At 41.4% G+C, this 22,640-nt stretch overlaps 1 protein-coding gene across 1 annotated transcript in view; it reads left to right on the forward strand.

The window, feature by feature from the left end:
- Positions 1-22,005, forward strand: part of cntn3b (contactin 3b) — a 54,439-nt gene extending 32,434 nt beyond the window's left edge. The window contains exons 9-23 of the mRNA XM_031748500.2: positions 279-415; positions 920-1,049; positions 1,687-1,837; positions 3,393-3,520; positions 5,152-5,327; positions 7,865-7,982; positions 8,823-8,981; positions 9,109-9,258; positions 12,810-12,880; positions 13,268-13,499; positions 13,930-14,039; positions 15,296-15,482; positions 17,092-17,204; positions 17,305-17,470; positions 17,987-22,005. Coding sequence (XP_031604360.1) covers positions 279-415; positions 920-1,049; positions 1,687-1,837; positions 3,393-3,520; positions 5,152-5,327; positions 7,865-7,982; positions 8,823-8,981; positions 9,109-9,258; positions 12,810-12,880; positions 13,268-13,499; positions 13,930-14,039; positions 15,296-15,482; positions 17,092-17,204; positions 17,305-17,470; positions 17,987-18,231 — 2,273 coding nt within the window. The 3' untranslated portion in view covers positions 18,232-22,005. The remainder of the gene's footprint in view (positions 1-278; positions 416-919; positions 1,050-1,686; positions 1,838-3,392; positions 3,521-5,151; positions 5,328-7,864; positions 7,983-8,822; positions 8,982-9,108; positions 9,259-12,809; positions 12,881-13,267; positions 13,500-13,929; positions 14,040-15,295; positions 15,483-17,091; positions 17,205-17,304; positions 17,471-17,986) is intronic.
- The last annotated feature ends 635 nt before the right edge of the window (positions 22,006-22,640 follow it).

Consider the following 22,640-nt stretch of genomic DNA (forward strand, 5'->3'; position numbering starts at 1 on the left):
TGTTGAAATTTCAGAACAAGCTAAGGGTAGAAATGATAAATGGCTATTATTCCAAGGGCTTTAAATTCATTTCCAGTTAATATTCAAATCTGTTTACCATCCCATGTTTCTCATTAAGCTGGTAATCCACTTGTAAAGTTTAAAATTTGACTTAAATTTAAGCTTTAATGCCAGGCTGCTTTTATGGTTGTATGATTCCTGATGCAATTCTTTACTAATCCAGTGCTTCTATAATTAAAACGCATGTTTGAATAGGTAACCTTTTCATTTATTCCAAGCTAAACCTCACTGGCTCCAGACGATGGCGGACACAGCTCTTTCCATAGAGGGAAACCTCTTCTGGGAATGTAAGGCTAATGGAAAGCCTAAACCATCCTACAGCTGGCTGAAGAATGGGGAGCAAGTGATGGCTGATGTATGGAGATATGTTACATTTCTTTCTTTTCTGGCTAAAATTTCTTAGTTTCTAAATAGTTTCTAAGTAACAACAAAAAATTGAGCTGGTCTGTACCAGAAATTGTAAATGCAATAATGTCAATATGCTGTGTGTATATAAGTAATGTATGCTAATGGATACGTTAGCTAATGTATGCTAATGCAGACGTTAGCTATTCTATAGCCAGACTATGCTTTAGAAAGCATCGATCCCCTCCCCACGCAGCACGGAGACAACTTTAGCTGTTAAAAATGATGTGATCTGTCATCATCATCATGATCATCCTGAAAGGTCATGAAATATAAATTATGTTAACACTTCTTCTGTTCGGTGTGTGAAGCAGGTAAACAGTTTTCACCACTGCACTTCCTCATCTATGTCAAGCTTAGCATACGCAGAGTTGCAGTAATTGCTGTTGTGCCTTTGGATATAATAGGCTGGCCTTGCGATGGATATGCAGGACTCTTTCTCTTTCCTCCACAGGGCCGTGTACAAATTGAAAACGGAGCCCTTTCTATATCTTCGTTAAACCGTTCCGATTCTGGGATGTATCAGTGTGTGGCTGAAAACAAACATGGAATTATTTATTCCAGTGCCCAGCTAATGGTGTTAGGTAAGATTGCCTCCCTCCTCCTGCTTTTATCCTGCTTATCTGTCTATGCGTTTGATCATCTCCTAAGATAAAAACCAGCAGCCTGCTATAACATTCCTCTGCAATCAGTCTGTGCACGCATTTGATGTCACCATGGGCTTTGCCAGCAAAAATGTGAATCTGATAGAGTGTCTCGTTTTACTTTCAGTCATTTCACGTATTGATTTGGATACTACAAATGCATTGTTTTGTGGCATTGTGCATGCCTTCTCATGTAGACAGGGTATTGATTTATTTGCAAAGCTTTGATGACTTCCATCTGACTGGCTCAATAAGAAATTCAACTCTCTTGATACATGTGATGACACTTGAGTGTCCCAACGATGGCTAACAAAAAACTGATGAGTGCAGACAATAGTTTATGGCTCGGGACATGCTTGAGGTGCATGGTGTGCACATGGATATGCAGCTGAAGGGTGGGATGACTAGTGGCGAACTTTGAGACCAGTAGGCTTTTGTGCGGAGATTTCAGGCTGCTTTCTCTGAAAGCTGAAGGAGAGTTTATCTCAGTACAGCACGGTTGATCTGCAAAGGTTCAGATTGCCCATATATTTATTTTTTTTTAATCTCTCACCTTTCTCTGTTCCCCTACATGCAGCTTCACCTCCTACTTTCTCCAAAAGTCCGCTAAGGGCCTTGCTAAAAGCTCGCTCAGGCAGCGAAGTCACTCTTGAATGCAAGCCTCAGGCCTCACCCCCAGCAATTAGCCTGTGGAAGAAAGGGAATGAAATCCTGCAGAGAACTGAAAGGTAGGATAAAAATCCAAGTGTATATTACTGGCAGCTTTCATTCGCATTCACTGCAAGCTGACTTGTTTCAATAGTGTGTTTGGCATTTGCGGAGATGCATAGAAGGAAAGGCTAATGAGAAGAACGAGAGGGCGCCCACCAGGAAAATTGCAGATAGCTAATATACTGCGTGCCCCCTCGTGTGCAAATAGCTCGGTGTGAAGGCTGAAGATGCTAGGTGGTCATATCAACACTGCCTGTGTTAAATATTTAAGAAGATAAAAGACTAGTAAATGGAATTCCCGCTCATCTCGTAAACTGAGGAAGGAATTCAAAAGTAAGAATGAAGCTACTGCACCTGTAATTATCTGTTTTATCGTGACAGACAAAGAGTTACAAGGGCTTGATTGATGCAATCACCAAACAGCAGAGACGAAAGCTTTGATGCAGATTGGAGAGCAGTCTCAATAGACAAGAAATAACTCTGAACACAGGCACAAAGACAATGAGCCAACATCAAGCGTTGCTTTCAGGGGTATAAAGTGGTGCTTCATTTAGTTTGGTGCCCTTCTCTGTTGGATTTTTTATTGGATAAACTGGAACGTTTCACAATAAAGAAGCATTTAAAGGTAGAAAATTCCAAAGGCATGTCACGTTTCAGGCTTTTTGTCATCTCGATAGGCAAAGGAATCAAAAAGCTCAGATAGTTTCTAAAACCTCCTGTAAGTTATCGTACGTACATCAAGACTTTGGAACACACGCTCACACACAACAGACAGGACAGAATGAATGCAAACTCAATACAAAGTCAAACGCAGGCAAAGAAATGCCGTTTGAATCGCTCCCATGCTGCCTATTGAAGAGGAGGTCTGAAAAAGAACAATACAAGCAAGGCGTCTTGTCAAAACAGCACCGAGCCTCTTTAGTCGGCTCCAGATGGGAAGCTGCATCTATAGCGGCGGAAAATTGGTAGAATTCCCAAGCTGACTGACATTTAGCATATGTGAAGCCCACGTACTCTTTCAAGACTGGATGTATGCAGACACTGGAAGGGAAATGTTTACTCACATATGCAGTCACGCTGTAAATTGGAGCAGTGTTTAGAAAATGAATTTTGCACACATTTTCTCACTGAATACCACATCAGTTGAAAAATTGTTACAACCATCTGATTTCTATATAAGCTTATGTTTAGCTCATGTCTTGATTTCTACATGTTTGGAGATAGACATCTTCTAAATAACTACAGATTTCTAAAAATGATGACCCAGCTAGTGGAAATAATATAATAAAACACTAAAGTGGGGGGGCATGTTTTTAATTTTGCATGTTATTTTTTTTTAAAATATCTAGCCAGTCAGTGACCTTTCAGCATGATGAGGGTTTCACACTGACATCATCGATTTAAAGTCTTTAAATCTGAGTTATTTGACAAATCTTTGAGAATTTTATTATATACCTGGCGTTAGATGGAAACGTCATGACTATATACAAATCCAAAACAGAGCTGAACACTGTAGTCTTACTTCACGCTCGCTATCTTACCCAATACAGTAAAAAGCCGCTCTCTTCTCAGGATTGCTTTGCTTCCAGATGGAACATTAAAGATTGCCAATGTAACCAAACGGGATGCAGCTAGCTACACGTGTATCGCTAAGAATCAGTTTGGGACAGCAAGCACAACAGGAAGACTGATTGTCACTGGTAAGTCTGGCCTAAAAGTCGAATCGCTCTCAGTTAATTAACCTTTTCGCTGTCTGCTCCATCCCTTCTTTGTCATCACACCTGACACACTTCCCATTCAAGAACTTTGATTTGCCTCTCAAGGCTTGTGCTAATTTTTACAAACAATGGGTTCTTGATTTCAAAGAGAAGAAAAGAAACCAAAAAAAACCCGTAAAAAAACAGCTTTTCATTCATTCCTGATTTTGACAGCTGTTGTTAAAGATTTTAACTCGGAAAATTAACTCTCGGTTTTTAAAGGGAAAAAAGAACAAGACAAACTCTGAAACCTTAGGAAATACATGCTTTCTTGGTGAGAGTTAAATAAGATAAGATGTTATCAGTCATATGTGTGTACGGTAATAATAAAGCAGATGCTGTTTCACTTTAACAAGTCCTGAATATGATTATGCTGGTTATTGAGCGTGCAGGTGGCCATGTTTAAATCGCTGCAAACATCCAAAATTACATGACGAATACAGTTGTCCTTTACCAGCCACAACATGTGCTGCAATGCAGCATTGTGCTAGGAAAGATTGAGTTATAGCAACCATCTGGACATTTGTTTGTAATATTAAAAAAACCCCCTAAGCACTGCGTGGACCAAGAAAATGACTTAAAACTTTAACTGTTGGATTTTGGTGGGTCATGATCTTGCCACACACACGTACTCAAACACAAGCCATGAAGTGCTGAGCCAAAAAAATCCTGTAACTGCTGGCAGAAGTAGTGACTATCAGTCTCACCTTTCAGCTCTTCTAACTAAAATTCTATGAAATATGCACTCACTGATATTTTTAAGAACTTATCCTGTACTATGGATAGTGTTATGCTCTTATATGCCAAATATTTTGTTGATATGTGATTTTTTTTTTTTTTGGTAAAGTAATTTAAAATACTAAAATTTTCTTATTAGCAAATAGACAGTTTCCTTGAAGTATTTCCAAAATAAAAGTCAGCTCGTTCTTGTCGTTATTTTTATGTATTTGTTTCTTTCAGCTTATTACGTGTTTTATCAAGCAAGGATATTGTAAAATTAATGGGCCTGGTAAATAGCAGCTAAAATAACAGTTAAGTAAGCAGGAAATACTTATCATTGATTTAGTTAAAGGTCATTATTTATGAGTGCAATGACATAACACGTTCATGTAGTCCCCTGGTTTTAATCTGTTTTGTGTGCAACTTTTTTTTCTCATTACTTTCTATTCTTCTCATACGCTGACAGCTGAACCATTTAATGTCATGAAATTTAATTACTCTGACCTTTTGTCAACATACTCCGAGGCCCCCAATCCACCACAGTCACCAGTAAGAATGTGCTCCCATCTCAGTAATCCTGTTTCAAACAACTTTTCTTTTTTTTTTGTCCAGATTGATCTGGGGAGATAAAATGTGAACCCACAAAGTCATTAAATGTTACTAATGGACAGGCTTGGAATTTAAGTGCTTATTAAAATCAGAAAAAAAGCGCATATTCATGGGTAATTTAATGACTGTTGCTCGGTTTAGCTGCGAATTGGAGTGAAATGGCAGTTGCAGGGGTCATGGTGGTGTTAGAGGTTTCAGTGGCAGAGATATTAACATGCTTGTGCTGTCATCTGTTGTCTGGCCAGAGCCCACCAGAATCACCATGAGGCCTACTAACATGGAGATTATTGTTGGCGAGAGCATCGTGTTACCCTGCCAGATTGCCTCCGATCCAGCTCTGGATGTCTCTTTCTCGTGGGCATTCAACGGCCAGCTCATCGACTTCCAGCGAGACAGCGATCATTTTGAAAGAGTGGGTGGGGTGAGTCATGTCGAGCATTAAACTCAGATACTTTCTGGCTATTCTGGGATTAATTGGGACACAGTGTGTAACGCGCAAGGGTACGCTCCACAGCCCGGCTGAGAGCTTCGTAGACCCTAATAATACTCAAATGAAGAGATTTAGGCGAAGATTTGAAAGTTTCTCTGTGGTCAGTTGTGAACAGAATTTCAAAAAGGTAGCGATATCAGTTACAGCCTCGGTGAATGGCGGTATCAGCTCTAATCGGGATCCTTACCTTTTGAATTGCCTGTGCAAGCTGCCACGTGTTACACCTCTAAAAATATATCGGTGAAATGCCATTTTACTCTTACAGAGGGCCCTCGTTAATAAAGTCTTTATACTTTTCATCCCTTCAACTTCTAATTCCCGTACCTCAAGGGAGAACATTTTCTTATCATCTCCCTGCGCCGTAATTGAATTTGCATACCTATTTATGAATCTAGAGTCCCGAAATAATTAAGTAATGAGCTGGCTGGCATTCACCAAGGGCAGGCCTGGCACCAGTAAATGTTCATTTGAAATCCATATGCCTTGAAATATTGATAAGTGACGCCTTTTTATTTTTTTGTTGTTGAATATTTGTTCCTTTTGATGAAGGGCAAAGTTAATTGTTCAGAGCTTGTCAGTTTCAAATTGCTATGCACACTCTTTTTGCTTCACATACCGCCGCTTATCATCCGAGGTTTTAGAGTCTGATCACTGCCATTCATGTGGTAATAGTTGACATCGCATCTCAATACGCTCACGGTTTTGTGGACACGGCGCACTCGTTTCTTCATGAAAGCAAATGGCAATTACTAATGACATTGAACTGTGCATAGGCATTTAATGAGAGATAGTTTTCACAGAGTCTGTTTCCCCTGTCCAGAGAGATTACCAACCCCCTGCTCAACAGCTTCTGATGAATTAATTAACATAATTAAAGCAAATCTGCCTCATCACTTCCTTCCTGCCAAGGCAGGAAGCCTGCGACGCATCGCAAGCTCTCGGGTCGGCCAGGTGGCGGCTGACATTGGAAGGAGAATCAGGCATGGCGCTTCAAAACTGTCAGGGAAGAGGAGAGAAGATGAAAGGAAGGGTAAAAGAGAAAAAAAGAGCGAGAAACATAGTCACTTTATCCCTTGGGTGCATAGAAGTGCCATTCGGCTCAGCTCTGCTTTGTCAGTTGCCTTAGAGAGGTGAAGATCCATGGGTGTTCGTGCCCAGTCGCGGCACAGTGGAACTATGATCACTAGCCTTTGGGGGTGATGAGATCTACTGTGACTGCAGTGAGTCTTACCTGGCTCTCCCCCAGGTGACTAGTTTCTAAAGCAGCACACTCTTTTTCTCTGACTGACATGCTTTGTGACAGGCCACTTCAAGAGGTGACTTTCAAAAGGCCTGACTCCCATCAGCAGTCCAAATGAGAGCAGAGTAATGTTGCCTGGATAAAGCGTCTGCTGACTTTCCATATTTTTCTTATTGCCTTTGAGCCCCCATCAGAAAACCCCCAAACAATCAATCAGTTGATCCCCCCAAAGACCCATCTGACGCTGTACAGTAGCAAGTGCATGTCACGCTGTGCAAGAGGGCTCTAATAATATCTCTCTTTACAAGATGACTGAATGACGCAGACATGCTGAAGTGTAGCATGATAGCTTTTAGGTTAGGTTGTTTCATTGCGATGTGATGAATGCTTGGCTAATTGGAATGCACTGAAAGAATATTTAAGCGAGCTATGAAAAGCTAAATCAGCTGCGCAGTTTAGATTCGCCGCGTACGACTGATGAGTAATTTTGTGCCACGTTTTCCCACATGAATTTTGAAATTAACAAATACTTTCATGGATGCTGGAAAAAAAAGTATTCTGATTGCTAACATATTCTGTCAGTACAGAGAAATGAGCTATGCACCGTACTTGCTAGTTGCTTTTAGAAGAGCTGCCTTTGTAGTCGAAAGCACTAGAAGATGTTAGGAATAAAGAATGATCTTCATTCTTTTTGAAAACAAAGAAAAATGCAGAATTACAGCCTCATTTTTTAGGTAATTCTGCTTTATGTAGCCACACGCAGTAACTCCCCTTTTCCAGATAAGAAAGTTAACATTTGCTGCTGTGTTTCGCTGCGTGTTCCTCACGGCCATCACATGCATGCAGCCCATGTAAAATAGTATTTACTCTTTACACTGGGAGTTAGACTCATATCTTGCTTGAGCTTGTGTAATTAGAGAATAATTAGGATTGCTTTGCCAATTAGCTCGACTGTGTTTGTTTTGTGTGTCCTGTGTGTAGCTGGTAGTTGTTTACAGGGGGTTCGGGGGCCGGTTGGTTAGATAGTGCCTGAAGGACGGCCAATAGGGTTATTTGCTCAGAGTACATCTGCCATGTCAGTTGATGGTGTTTGAAAGATGCAAAAATCAGCGGCCCGGAGTCACTGTGATTGTATTGGATGTTATGAAATGTAAAGGCATCCCAGAGCCACAGGCTGAAAGATTAATTAACGCCACATCTCTTACTTAACCTTATTTCTCTCTTTCAGAGCATATCAGGGGATCTGATGATTCGTAACATCCAGCTGAACCACGGTGGGAAATATGTCTGTGTTATTGACACTGACGTGGAAAGCCTGTCCACCTCTGCCATTTTAGTCGTCAAAGGTAAGAGAAGGGCCAGATTTCGGTTGCTTTTGTGTGAGCGCCATAGCACGGCTACCATAGAGTGTGTGTCAAAGTATTCAAAGCAAAAGAAGTTTGACAGAAGGGTGTGAAACATCCCGAGGCTCTCGCTGAAGATACACGATGGGGAAGCAAAAATGGATGCTGTCTCAGTCTGTAGCGTCAGCTCCTGTTTACAATATATACTGTACTTGTTACTGAAATGCAATAATGGTGTACACGCTCGCTCTGGTGTGTGAGGTAGCTGAGGTAGCTTTGTTGATATGTGCCTGGTGTATCTGGCTCCGTGTACAAGCGTATCTCTGGTGATTCACATTGGTATTCATGCCCTAAACAAACTCTAATAGCTGTCCCAGGTGCTTTGAGAAGGCAATGTTTATCACAGAAAATGACTGTAATTGGCTCATTTACACATCGGCAAAATATCATGGAAAGCATTTGAATAATGGAACAGCAAAGCAAACGGCTATAACATGGTAAAGACTGAGCATGTTGTAGTCGCAAACACTCGCTTCTCTATTCTTTCCTTTTTCTACTTACTGATGTCTCCTCCTCATGAAGCACCTATTTCCTTTTCTAATAAACTATCCCATTCACTTTATCTTTCCACAGCCAGTGAACTCATCACTTAAGAATCCCACACTCGCACACGTACACACACATAAAGCGTGTACACACCAAGGGCGCAGCCCTTAATTAAAGCGAGTGTGATGGCCTTGATATGTAACAATGTGTACAAGTCTTTATGAGCTTGATGAGAGGAGGCTTTTTTAAATGGGTGCTCACCTTGGGTTCACCCTCGTCACTGTCTGATTGATGCAGGTCCCCCAGGTCCTCCGGACAAGGTATCAGTGGAGGAAATCACAGACAGTACAGCACAGTTATCCTGGACTCCCGGAAGGGACAACGGCAGCCCCATCACCGGCTACATCGTCCAGGCTCGAACTCCTTTTACCGTGGGCTGGCAGGCTGTAGACACAGGTACGCTGAAAAGAGGCTTCTGTAGTATTTATTTTGACTGGATATTTATTTGCTCATCATTCAGTTGGAGTCCAGTTGTTTAGCGTTCAATTTTTTTCTGTTAAAGAACTGAATTTCCACTTTGCAGTGCCAGAGGTGGTCAATGGTAACATGCTGACAGCCACGGTGGTGGGTCTGAATGCGTGGGTGGAGTACGAGTTCAGGGTGGTGGCACGCAATGCTGTAGGGCTTGGCGAGCCTAGCCCGGCCTCAGCCAAGACCAGGACGGAGGATGCAAGTATGTACATCAAAAAAATGAAAGCTACACACATAATCAGATAGAAGCACTGATGGATCAGCTTTACTTTAAAATGTTCACTTTTTGGGACTCTGTCTTCCTTGGCAAAAAATGAGTTGAGATTATAGCACAACCACAGAACTGTGGAAAATCAATTCCAAAAGTGACGCTTATTTTATTTGTGTTGGCGGTTTTTGATGTTATTGCCAGTTTGCTTGACGGCAGAGCACTTTTTTTTTTAACAAAAACACTTGCAATGGTGTGATAGTGAGCTAAAGTTAATATGTCCAAGAAAGTGACTGCTATGCTACAGATGATTTCACAGGAATGAATACCACATCATTAGGTAGAAACGATGAATTGCTTGATAATTAAACATCAAATCACCCAGTCACATGGTAGCAACTCAGTGCATTATTGCATTTTAGATATGGTAAAGATTACTTGCTGAAGATTAACCCAAGTATCAGGATGGAGAAGAAAGGTGGAACTGCTGATCTGCTGGATTTCCCCACACATCCATTTGTAGTAGATCCCAACCAATGTAGGGTTGTGGGGGTTTTTTTTTTTTAGGATACCAATACCGATATTTGGTCATTTAAAAATCTGACATTCCAATATATTCGATATATAACAGATTTCACTAACATTGGTTGTGTGTAGTTATTTATTTACTCATTACCTTGCAGTGCTCAGATCAGCTGGTTAATGTTTTTGTGGCACTTCAAAGCTGTGTTGCCAACAGGGATGTTGCAGAATGCCCTCTGGTGGACAAAGTATGTAGTAAGAATGAACTGTGTTTCAACCCCCCTCTTCTTTACTTTTTACGTTTTCATTTGTGGGAATTTATTGTGAATGATGATACCAACAGATAAGCAAATAGGTAATACTACCAATAGTATTCGCTCGTCTGTAAATTTGTCGGCCCACCAAACTGGACAAAAGGAGTTTGGAAACATGTTACCTGGTCTGATGAGTCCGAGTCTCAGCTGCAGCATTCCAGTGGTACGGTCAATGTGGTGTAAATAACATAGAAGAGTGGAGCCAGCCCTCCTTGCATCAATGGTGTAGGCGGTGTTGGTAAAATAGAGTGGGGGACAATTGTTTTGGCAGATCTTGATCTCCTTAGTAACAACTGAGCATTGTTTCAGCACCACAACCTACCTGAGTTTTGTTGTTGACCATGTCCTTGTTTACCTCAAACTGATTTCTTGAACATGACAGTAAGTTCATAGTACTCAAATGTCATCAGATCTCAATCCAATACTTTGGGATGTGGTGAAACAGGAGATTCTCATTCATGAATGTGCTGCCAGCAAATCTGGAGCAACTATGTGATGCTATCGTGTCAACATGAACCAAAATCTCTGAGAAATGAATTAAGGCGGTTCTCAAGACAGAAAGGGTTCCAAACCAGTACTAGCAGGGTATAAATAATGAAGTAGCTTATTCTTCTGAAAAACCAAGAAACTCCATGGTGTTTCCATTGTAAATGTTTTGAAATTTAGAGAGATACACACACAGGTAAAAATGAACATAAGGTTTGTGATTTACAAGTATTTATAGTGGTTCCACATTTTGTTATGTTATAACCTTATTCCAACACTGGTTAAGTTCACGCACAAAACCCCATAATAAACAAATAAGTGAAAATAGTTTGCTTGACATTCATGGTAATAAATAAAAAATACAAATATAAAATGTATATAAGTATTCACAGCCTTTGCTCAGGACAAAAAACATCACCACAGTAATGCTGCCACCACCATGCTTCACTGTAGGGTTGGCATTGGCCTGGTGATGAGCAGTGCCTGGTTTCCCCCAGACATGGAGGCTTGCCATTCAGACCAACAGTTCAATCTGTATTTCATTAGACCAGATAATTTTGCTTCTCATGGTTTGAGAGTCCTTCAGGTGCTTTGTGGCAAACTCCAGGCAGGCTGTGATGTGCCTTTTACTGAGGAGTTGCTTCTATCTGGCAACTCTACCATACAGGCCTGATCGGTGGAATGCTGCAGAAATAGGTGGCCTTCTGGAAGCTTCTCCTCTCCACAGTACAACGCTGGAACTTTATCAGAATGACTACTGGGTTCTTGGTCACCTCCCTGACTAAGGCCATTCTCCCTGATCACTCAGGGAAGACTAGGAAGACTATGAAATGTTTCTGTGCCTCAGTGCAGTCCTGTCTTGGAGGCCTGCAGACAATTCTTGAGGTCATGGAACTGAGCTCAATTTTATGTGTTAAAGGCTGTGAATACTTATGTACATGTTATAGTTTTGGCTTTTATTTTTAAAAAATTTGCAAGAATTTCAAGCACATTTTCACTTTGTCATTATGGGGTAAACTGTGAGGTTTATACTTTTTCTAAATATTATTTTGCATTTTTGCTACTGATTGGATTAAAGTCTGACCTTGTCCTGTGTGTTTGCCCAACTAGGCCTGGTCAGAATAGAGAAGATCTATCTGGCTATGGACCTTAGATTTTGTGTACTAAATCTAAGGTCTAAAAGAAGTCTACTGGAAACTGATCCTTCACGCTCTTGCTCTGTCATGTTACTAAAAATGAAGCATTTATAGGCTAAATCACTCGCTTTAGAAGTTCACTTTGTAGAAGGGACTAAAAGAGCTTATTTCAGACAGAGGATGAACTGAGGGCCCGCACCAAGAAAGGAGGACTAGTCTGGACTGGGAATCATGGAAAGCTACTCTAGTAGAGTCAAAGAATATAGAGTCAAATAAGCGTAACAGGTACACTTTAACAATTTTAAGCCTTCTTTGGTGAGCCTGTCATTATACTCCATCCTATGTTGCCCCGTCTCTTGAAAATACTTACTAAGGTATAACGTTTTTTAGCCCCTTTGCAGACCTGACGTACGTAGCTTAAACTTTTTTCAGTAGGAAAACCATGCATCTTCCGCTTCAGTAGAGCAGCACGCAAAGCCTTAAAGTGTTACAGAAACTCTCAAATATTTTCTAAATCATAACATTTATATTTTTCAGTTATATTTTTCATATAAGTTTGTTTATATGTAATGATTGTTTTATTGTAGTTAAAGTTGTAGGTATGGCAAAAAAAGAAGGATATCAAGTCTGGGTAGGAAAAAAAAGGAATCTCAATTCCAAGCATTCAACTACTCCTGGGCTTCAAACACAAACGCTGCTTACTAAATCAGGGCTCCACTTACGAAAGGATACTATGAGGACGTGCTTGAGTGCTCCTCCACCTACACTGTCGTTTTTTCCAGCACGCTGCAGTGCACAAACAGCCTAGTGGGAATTGAAAAGGAGTGGGTTGAGTCAAATGTCATTTGCAAAATATTACAAATCTTGGCTTGTGGTGTATGCACGCTGACATTTGGGCAAAGTCTGTAAGTCACTATTCTCTGCAATGCTTGTGTTTGCACAAAGTGGGGGATTTGTGGGGTGTAAAATGGAAGGCGAAGTATCTGCAGCTGGCAGACTCGTCATAAGGTTACATGTACAGTCGAGGCTTGTCGTTGAGCTTTGTAAACTGTGTTCTAATTGCTCCCCTTTGGGCTTTACCTCTCAGTTCCTGATACAGCTCCCACTGATGTTGGAGGTGGAGGCGGCACAAAGTCTGAATTAGTGATAACATGGGAGGTAAGTCATCTGTCACATTTTACTGTTCTCTCCATTGCCGGGTAATGGTTTTGCTTAATTGTGCAGAATTGAAAGGAGCAATTTTATGACCCCCATTAGAAGGAGACACCATTCATCTGGCTCAGCCCCCAAGTGCCATTTATTCCTCCAAAAGCAGGGATGGGGACACTTTCTTTAGAAAGAACTGTGCTCTTTAGCCACGATCACATATGAAAGGAAAAGACAAGGTAAAAGGCATTTGTGGAGGCTTCTAGGTGGTGGCAGCTGAGAAAGGGGCTGTGTCTATTCACGATATCCCTTAGTCGAGGCACAGTGCAGAGACGGGCCTGTCTGTTTTTTTGTCTGTATGCGTTTTAATATCACTATAGTTTTGTGTTTTGCTCCCAGCCTGTGCCCGAGGAACTGCAGAACGGAGAGGGCTTCGGCTACATCATCGCCTTCAGGCCTGTGAGCACGGTCACGTGGACGCGAGCGGTTATCTCCACACCCGCGGCACGTTACGTCTTCCGAAATGACACCATCCCACCCTTCTCGCCTTTTGACGTCAAAGTGGGGGCATACAACAACCGAGGCGAGGGGCCCTTCAGCTCTATCGCCGTCGTGTACTCGGCAGAGGAAGGTAGGGTACAGACTTCTCAGCCTGGCGGCAGAGAGTGACACTTAAATAAGCTATAATCTCCCTCCTTATAACCATGACCTTGAATAGTAATCATGAAATGAGCTCCTTTTTTTCCAGTGCTGTTATTTCCTTCCACTCTCAAGCTGGGAATGTCAACTTGATATTAGTTATCGTGCTGGTAGATTACAGGAAATCCTAGCAGACTCTTACCACACCGCACTGTCAGGGAGGTATCCTGTTAATTGAATTTGCCGGGCAGAGAGTCTTCCCTTATGTCAGTCACAGATCCCATTAAAAGAGAGCAGGGGAAATAGCTTTTCAGTGAAACTACAGGTCTATTTTGTGCCTTACCTCTTATTGCTATTAGTGTGTGTGATGGTGTTGGATGAGTCTGTGGGATTCTCACCACATTTCTGCTCTATTTCTGCAGTCCCCAGTGTGGCTCCTAAGAGGGTTAGGGCTAGAAGTGTGTCTGCAGCACAAATTGAAGTGAGCTGGGAAGCTCTTCCCACCATCCCTGAAAGAGTGCTTGGATATGAGGTACGACCTGCTACAAAATCATATTCTTTTCTCTCTTTTTTTATTTCCCTTTCAAATAACATGATAAGTGGGCCTTTCCCCGTGCCTTGTTTATCAGTTTTATCCATTGTTTTTTTTTTTTTAAATGAGTCTCTCTCTTTAACTTATGATATTCTCCGGTATCTTTGCATATATCTCAGAAGAGATTTTGTTTGATGCGTTACCATCACAAAGTGATCGCAATACTTTGGCACCCCAACACTGAACCCATGAGAGGAAAATAAAAATCCCTCATCGCTTCAAGAATGCAAAGAAGGCTTTGCTGTTTTTAGTCTCCCTCCTCCTGTGCTCTTTCAGTATCTGTCACCTCTGGCCCCTTTCACAAAGCTCTGCAGTTGCCATAGTGCTGGCCACATTGTCCTTTCAGAACAGAGCTCAATTCTCCAAATGTGGTTCTGAAGTGGATTTAGGCTGCTGAATCTCAATAGGCCACCAACAGTATGGAAACCAAGGACTACACGTGTGAGGCACTCAGCTTTTAAGTAGATGTCGTTGGGCTTGTAAATTCAGTCGACTTTCAGATTCAATAATCCTGCTGAAAAGATTTGATTCCTGGTCCTTATCAAACGTGACTTTAATTGTCAACAAATTGGAAATACAACAATTTATGGGCAATTGAAAAACAGGGGTATCCCGTAGGACAGGCTTCACATTTCAGTTTAATCACTTATTGACTCAAGTCTTGTCACTTAATACCAGATACATGAATATTAAAGATGACCCACAGCAAGCGGCATATTAGTTTGCTTTATCAAATATCGCGTCACCTGCACCTCTAAGTGTTGGCTAATAGCCTGAGGGAAAGTTAGCTCTGCATCTAGTTTTACAGACCTGATGCTTTGCTAAACTAAACTAAACTAAAGTATTCTTTTAAAAACAATATTCTCAAGATTTATTCTTCACCTCTTCACTTTAAGATCTACTTTCCTTTGACTTAGAAAGACTTGAGGTAGAATTTTTGTCCCCAGGTCAGTGATCATATGGCTCTCTAATGCCCTCTGTATATCAGTAGGGCGGCTGAGGGGATGTGCATCAGGAACTGAGACTCAACTAGTGAAAAATTTATTATTCACCACCTCCTCCCCTCCCTTTCTGTAATACAAACGGCATTTCAGATTTCACGATGGATTCTGAATTTTAATAATGCAATGAAATGCACCACTTGAATCTTTGCGCTTGGGAGCCTGACTTTTTTTTTACCCTTCTTCTCCTACCAGGTCATGTACTGGGAAGATGACACCAAGCCTGACACTATTGGCAAAGTGCGCTTATCTGGAAACTACACGCTGGTTAATATCACGGGGCTGAAAGCAAATACGGCGTACTACCTGTCTGTGGCTGCTTTCAATACGGCTGGCCCTGGGCCACAGTCCGCGCCCATCAACAGCACCACAAAGAAACCACGTGAGTCCATCCCCAGACGCACATTGAAAGTATCTTTACATGGTAACCTTCAGTTTGGCATTGGACTGTCCTCACCATGCTGGGCATCGCATTTGTTCAGCTTTACTGTTAGTGCTGAGACTGTTCCTTTTTCCAAACACAAGTAGCTCTAACTGCATCACGCTTGCAACAAATCCGGGAGGTCGTCTTTAGTTTGGCAAATCTGTTTAAACAGCCCCTGCAGGCTTTGACCACATTTGTGCTTATTTTTTCCTATCTTTGTATGCTCTTATGTTCTTTTCCTTACACCTCTGAAACTGGTCATAGCCAAAAGCTGTGCCCCTCTGAGCCTGGCTCTGCTGGTGGTCTCTGCTTGTGGACAGTGGGGAGTTCTTCCTCCCCACTGTCGCCAAGAGCTTGCTTATAGGAGATCTTTGTCTGATCTTTGGGGTTGTCTTTTATTATAATAGAGTCCTTACCTTAAAATAAGCTCCTCTGAGATGAACTGGCATTATAATAACATATAAAAATATATTAATGTATCTTGGAAATCTCAGAATGGAAAGAGCAGGAAAAAATCTATTCACTACACAAATAATGATAACATGGGGGAAAAATAACAGAAAAGAAAATTGTATTCTCCTCATCTGATGTGCAGTATACAAAAGAGTTTTCCAGTTTGCATTAGGTAATCAAATTTGAAAAATCAAGCAGATTTCCCTTAAGAATCACTTTCTGATGGGGTGGTCAATTGAGTTTTATTCTTTTTACCCTCAAGCAAGTCGAGAGGATTGCTAGGCACTACCATGGATATATAACTTACTCGTGGTATTCAAACTTGGATCTCGAGTCAGCGATTCATAGTCAATTGAAAAGTCAGTTCAAATATAAAGATAAATGTAATATATAAGGAACATTTATGCCAGTAAAAGATGTGCAGTGTGTCCATTATTCTTTTTACTTTATCTTTGGGCCCCTGATACGACTGTGCCATATCACATCATGACAACGCTCACTTCTCTCAGGGTCCTGCTACTGCATGGCTCGGGTTATTAGCCAGCTAGCTAAGCTGATGAGCATCAAGAAATATTTGAATTAATGGCATTAAACTTAAACCCAGCTAAAACTCTGTTAAGTTTGTGACACAGTCCTTGTGTCTCATGTGAGGAATCCCCAGAGTGTTTGAGATGGTCTGGCATAGGAATATTAGTTGGTAATTTAGGGACCAACAAAGTCTGGAACATATTCAAAAATGTCTAAACCAGGATGAACAGTCAGGTTCGTGGGGTAGATCTTGCCAGTAAGAGTTTCCAACAACATTTTCTTCTTTGTTAGGGCTAACCTGACTCTAGCTAAATGACTCACTGCCTCTGAGATAAGTACAGTCTGGCTTTCCACTAGTGTCAGTTTTGGGATGCCAACAGATTTTCCCCTATTATCATTAAGTGCTGCCCACAGTGCAGTTTATTAACTTCGGTCTTATTTAACGAGAGTGTTTTCTTTTAAAACTAAATTAATTGTTTATAGGGAATTCAGCAAAAAACAAGAATTTGAATGTTGCTCCAGAAAGATGCTTTAAAAAAGGCAACCAGCATATCCTCTGTATACTTACTTCTGATTTCTTTTGTAGCTCCAGATCGGGCTCCGCTCAACATACAATGGAACATGATTGGCTCAACACTTACGCTGCACTGGAACCCTGTAGTAGCCATGGAGACAGAGTCAAAGGTCACTGGGTATTTGGTAAGTCCCACTATTTTGCAAAGCTGTGATTTATCTCCAGAAACAATAATGTTGGTGTTTGCTTTAGCTCATTTTCCGGAGTCACTCCCCCGTGCCTCAGGTGCTGCTGAAGAGACATCGCTACAATGACATCCTTACTGTCTTGACCAACCGAACCACTGCTGAGCTCAGCCTCTCAGCCAATGACAACTATCTCATTCAGATCAAAGCCGTGAGTGAGGGCGGCGAAGGTGTGGGAAGTGAGCCTATCCACATCCATAAATTAAGTGAGTTTCTTGTTTTTTCCTTTTTTTTAACCACTGATAAATCTTACGTGTGAATTCATAATTTAGAGACAGCATTTAATTTTTCTTCGTTGCATCCTTTTCCAACCAGGTGTAATAGACTTAGTGCGAGAAAAGCGACCTTTTTAGAAATGCGTGCACGGTGTCATCCATCTCTGCCATTGGGTTATTATTCCTTGTTGACTGGCTGCTCAGCGCAGCAGCATATAAAGCAGTTCTGTGCTCCCATCCCGCTGCTGTGCAAAATTGTGAGGCAGCTCGATTTGGCGCTCTCCTCTTTTGATATGATACCAATTTTATCTTCTCGGGATACTTAGATAGCCTCTCCTGTTGAAAGGCACTAATAATGTAGATATAGGAAAGTGTCACGCTCGGTTTTTGATTTACGATGACTTGTCAGAAATTTAGAGGATAGCACAGTAGAGTGCGGGTTTTCTTCCTTTGAGCTGCGAGGTAGTTCTGTTCTTAACGAGCTGCTCTGTGGGTTTTTGGTTGCAGGTATGGGAGCGCGGGGCTCGGGCGCGAGTCACCTCAGCCCGCTGTGTCACTCTGCAGTCCTCATCGTTGCTCTGCTCCATCTGGTGATCTTTAATCACAGCCGATGGAGCGCTCTCCCTCTCTCCCCCTCCATCCCTTCAGTCAGCCTGTCCTATGTTAACCCTCCACTGGACTGGCACAAGGCCCGGGTTTCAGCGGCTGGACTGGGAAAGGCTGGAAAAGACCGGACTGCGCCAAACTCTTAAAGAGACCGTGCCACTTCTTCTTAAAGGACCATCAGATAGAGATGTGATGATTTGCGTGCATGAAATCTTTTGGTATTTTTTATCCAGTGTCATAAGTGCCACCGTGCTTTAGGTTTCATTTTAGAAGTTCTGATGTCTACATGACTTATCTTAGTATCTTTGGAGATACTAATGCCTTAAAACCGACTTTACATATATAGTCCATACCAAAGTAGGTAACAGAGGCTGCTTGTTTTAACCTATAAGAAAAAAAGAAGTTATTGTCTCAGCAAATTGATATAATATAATGATAGATTGCATCCATACTTGATCATCTCAGAAGTCATTAAAACCACACTTATCCAGTATTTGTGCAGCCTTTTCCAACAGAAACATCCATTGCAGGCTTAAAGTTCTACAAGGTTTTGTCAAATGTGTGAAAGATGAATAGCCAACTGATCAACTGTGTCCAAATCCCACTGAACCTGTGCACTGAAATAAACTTAAGACTGTTCAAGAGCCATAGGCTCCTGAGCTAAGTTCCCCCTCCCAGTACTCTGATAGATCGTGGCATTTTGCTGTCTGTTTCATGCTCCTCTAAATAATGAACGCCTATCCGCATTTTCAGCCTAGCAAAAAAAAAAGAAAAAAAAAAGCCCAGATTCCAGAGAATAGAGACGTTTGGTATTTTAATGTCGAGCAGATCCCATGTGTACTGTTCCTCCTCTACATTTAGACGACCTGTATACTAGATCTGTTCATCGTATCGAGAGCATGTGCATCTACACCCCAGATGACCAGCTGGCCCGGTGCACAGTGGACTTTGGGATAACAGTGCCTTCGGTAGAGGTATATTCATTTCTTTTCCTCTTTCTTTCCTCTTCAGAGAGCTTAGAAGAGAGACTCGTGTTGCAGCAGAGGCATTGTTTGCTTTTCTTTCCTGCAGAAATTAGTTAGAAAGGACAGGAAACTCGGCATGTAGAAGAACCCATTATCGGAAATGGTATGTTGATTAAATTTTCATTGAGACACCGGAGCACCTACGACAAAAGGGGGTTGGAAGCTTTAGGAAAGCCGCAATGGATTGAGATATATGACGGAAATTTTGGTCTCAGTATTTATGGTCTGTGGTATAATAAATGTATGACTCCATCCGTAGCATAATTTATGGGCTATTAAGGTATCAGAATAATTGATGCGAATACCGTGGTGAAAGAGCCCTGACTGGAAATGGAGCAAAAGGCATGGCTGTCATTTTACCCCCACCTCATCGCTGTCGGTTGGACACATACCAAGCTGAACATTAACAAAGGAACATTGCTGCTCTGCTGAGGGAGCTACTTTTCACGCCTTTTTATCATGTGGATGAGTCTGTCAAAAGCCACCCAAGTAAAGGCCGAGGTGTGATTGCTGGGGTCCTGACAATGTTCACGTGGAAGGATAGAGTCAACCCAACTGCTACACATTACTGTGCCTTTGCCGAACACGGGGCTGCGTACGGTTATTAGCTAGAGACTGTCATCGTCTGCATTTTGCACTCTTTACTCCCCCTCCCTCCCTAAAGTCCCCACCCCAAAGTCGAATGAAAGCACAAGGAATTGATGCAAGGTGACTGGATGTCCTCACTTAAACGTCTGAGCAGGTGTGCGGACCCCAGCGGCCTCGTAAAAAAAGTCCAAACGGCCGACATAATCAGGCTGTCCTATCCGCTCCTTGACTGGTTTCATAAAGCGCTGCGCTTGTTGATTAGACTGCTGCAGACCAGTCAATGGGATATTGATTTTCCTGCCCCATTATTACAGCTGTCACAATTCAGCTGCTTGATTGACTGATGGCCGTGTTCTTATTGCACTTGTTCCGTTGTGTTACAGTCAGTGATGTTTCAGATGTCCTCCACTACTTTTCTCCCTATCGGAGGACTTCAAAGACATTCTTTTTATTTTCTGTTGTTGTTGTGTTTTGGTTTGACTAGAAATCACTGTATTTGCTCCGCTTGTAGCGTAGTTGTAGATTGTGACTTTGAATTGGAGCGGTGACCTGAAATTGATTAGCTGGTTTATTCTTTTGAGTTGCACATCAAAACAAACCCTGTCGTGCTCCAGCAGCAGTACTACTGTATCTTTCTTTCCAAGAGCAGAAAGGCCCGGTCACACCAGCATTTAAAACGGTGAAATTTCACTTCCAGAGCAGTTCAGGCTTGCTTTGATCAGTGCAGTCACTTTTCTTGCCTTGAGTTAAACATGGGTGAATTTTTGGTGGCGCTGACATTGCTTACAGCATAAGAATCCAAATAGGGGGAGCTAGCCTGGCTAATTTACTCTGCTCCGCTATCAACTTTTATTTAACTGCAGTATGTTTAAGTGTATCCTGCTCAACAAAAGATCTGTTTCTGTGAGTTTCAGTGGTGCGAATCCTCTCTCTTGCATAAACTGTGTGTCCTTAATGTCCCATTATGACAGTACTAATGACCTGGCAGTTTGCAATCTAGCTATTTTTTTTTCCCCCCGGTTGGAGCTAAATTGGATGAGCCGGCTAAATACGTTTGTGATTTTATCTGATTTAAAGCATAAATGGATTCAGCAGGCATGTGCACCCACCAAAGCAAGGAATGGTTTGTGAAAATGGAGAAAATAGTCCAAGAACCCACAGTAAAACCGATGACAATGCCTGGTTTGTCCAGCCAACTATAAAAATATCACACTGGCTGGAATGAAAAGTAATTAAGTTTTCATGTTAAAAAGAGCAGTAACCATGAAATATTGCATTTTGCATATTATGCATTTTGTTGCATAAACTTTAACTCATGTTATGTACATGTATACTTTTGAAGTGCTGACCTTTTTTTTTCACAGCTCTTCACTAGTCTGCTTTGATTGTCAGGCAAGTCTTTAATCATATGTCTCCCTCTGGAGCCAATCTAGTGCCAAACCTTTTCTGCCATTTGGTAAGTCTTCGCTGAGTGAATCCTGGGAACAAGATAACAGCGTGGAATAAATAACCCAGTAGACAGAAAGCAGAAGGATTTAAGAGCCCTAGCTCTAGCGTGGTCCTAACTCTACAGTATGTCCAGTAATTCACAAACTGGCCAGTCAAGCTGTGGAGCCTGTTTTATGAATTTGGTGTGCAGTTTTCTGGTGTGACCGGGCCTCGAAGCAGCTTGCGTGTTTCTGAGTGGTGTTAATATTTCCATTAATATCCAAATAAGGTAACCTCATCGCCAGATTGCAGGCTAAAAGGTTATTAATTTACGGTACGAAATTATGTGGCAGTTTCTCAAACTGCCTTTTATTTACATAGACGTAGTTGAGCCTAATGTGTAACGTCTGCTCATGTTCACATAAGATAATTAAAGTATTGTTTCTGGCCTTGTGCTATAGAAAAATACTACAAAGTACAATCTGAAGAAAGTAAGTAAAGGGATTATTGGAGTGGCTGAAATGTATTGAACAAAGAGCAACAACATATCTATTTATATCCATTCAGTCATTTCAGTCAGTTTGGTTTTTTGTGGTTGTTGTTGCTAGAAGTGCACCAGGTCCAGTGTATATAGCTTGCATATATTTCTTTTTTAAATATGGCCATCAAAGACAACCTTACTGCTTTTCTATAGTGTGTTCTCTGACCTTAATACTGGTGTATTAATCATTGATCTCTGTGAGATACTGACATGTAGAATGGCATTTTCATATTGAAAAGTAACTGTACTGTCTTGTATACTAAAATTGTGCATGTTAATCATTGTTTGTGAATTTGTGTTGAGTTTTTTTCTAAAACTATAAGTTAATAAAAATGTTTATTCCAGCTGCTGGTGTTTTCTCTTGCTTTTAGCCAGTTACTAACATACAAGGAGCTTTCTTTAATTTGGAATCCAAAACAAGGACCCCAGGGGGCCCCGGAGCCCTTAAGTGCTAGTGAACATTTGGTAATTTGATTGATTGCATATTTGTATGAGAATTTGCTACAACAAAGTACAATAACAACTAAAAGGTCTACGTTATTAGCTGAGCTATTCCTGAGTGTTATTATTGTTGTTTAAATTGTTCTCAGCTCAATTAAGTTTTAACAGAATTACCACAAACTGACACACGAATAAAACCTGCATGGAGCTGGGATGTGTTATTCCAGCTGGGATATTGCTTAGTTTCTGAATCGCCGGGCAAATTATGCAGTTGCAGTTTTCACTATGTGCAATGTGGAATTTTGCACAACAGGGTGCTGTAAACACTGCAAAAAAGAAGTGCAAAAGGGGGTCAACGGGGACCACTGTGCAAATATTTGCCCCGAGCATCCTACCAGGTTAATCTGGCTAGGTTAAATGATATGTAAGAAATCCTTTTAACTGTGGAAAAAGGGATATTTTTCTATATCAAAAGTAGGCCTCCCCACAGATTCGGGATTTTGTCAGTAGAATTGAAGGAGGCCACATATAA

Source organism: Oreochromis aureus, linkage group 5, assembly GCF_013358895.1.
Source record: "Oreochromis aureus strain Israel breed Guangdong linkage group 5, ZZ_aureus, whole genome shotgun sequence".
NCBI classification, from domain to species: Eukaryota; Metazoa; Chordata; class Actinopteri; order Cichliformes; family Cichlidae; genus Oreochromis; species Oreochromis aureus.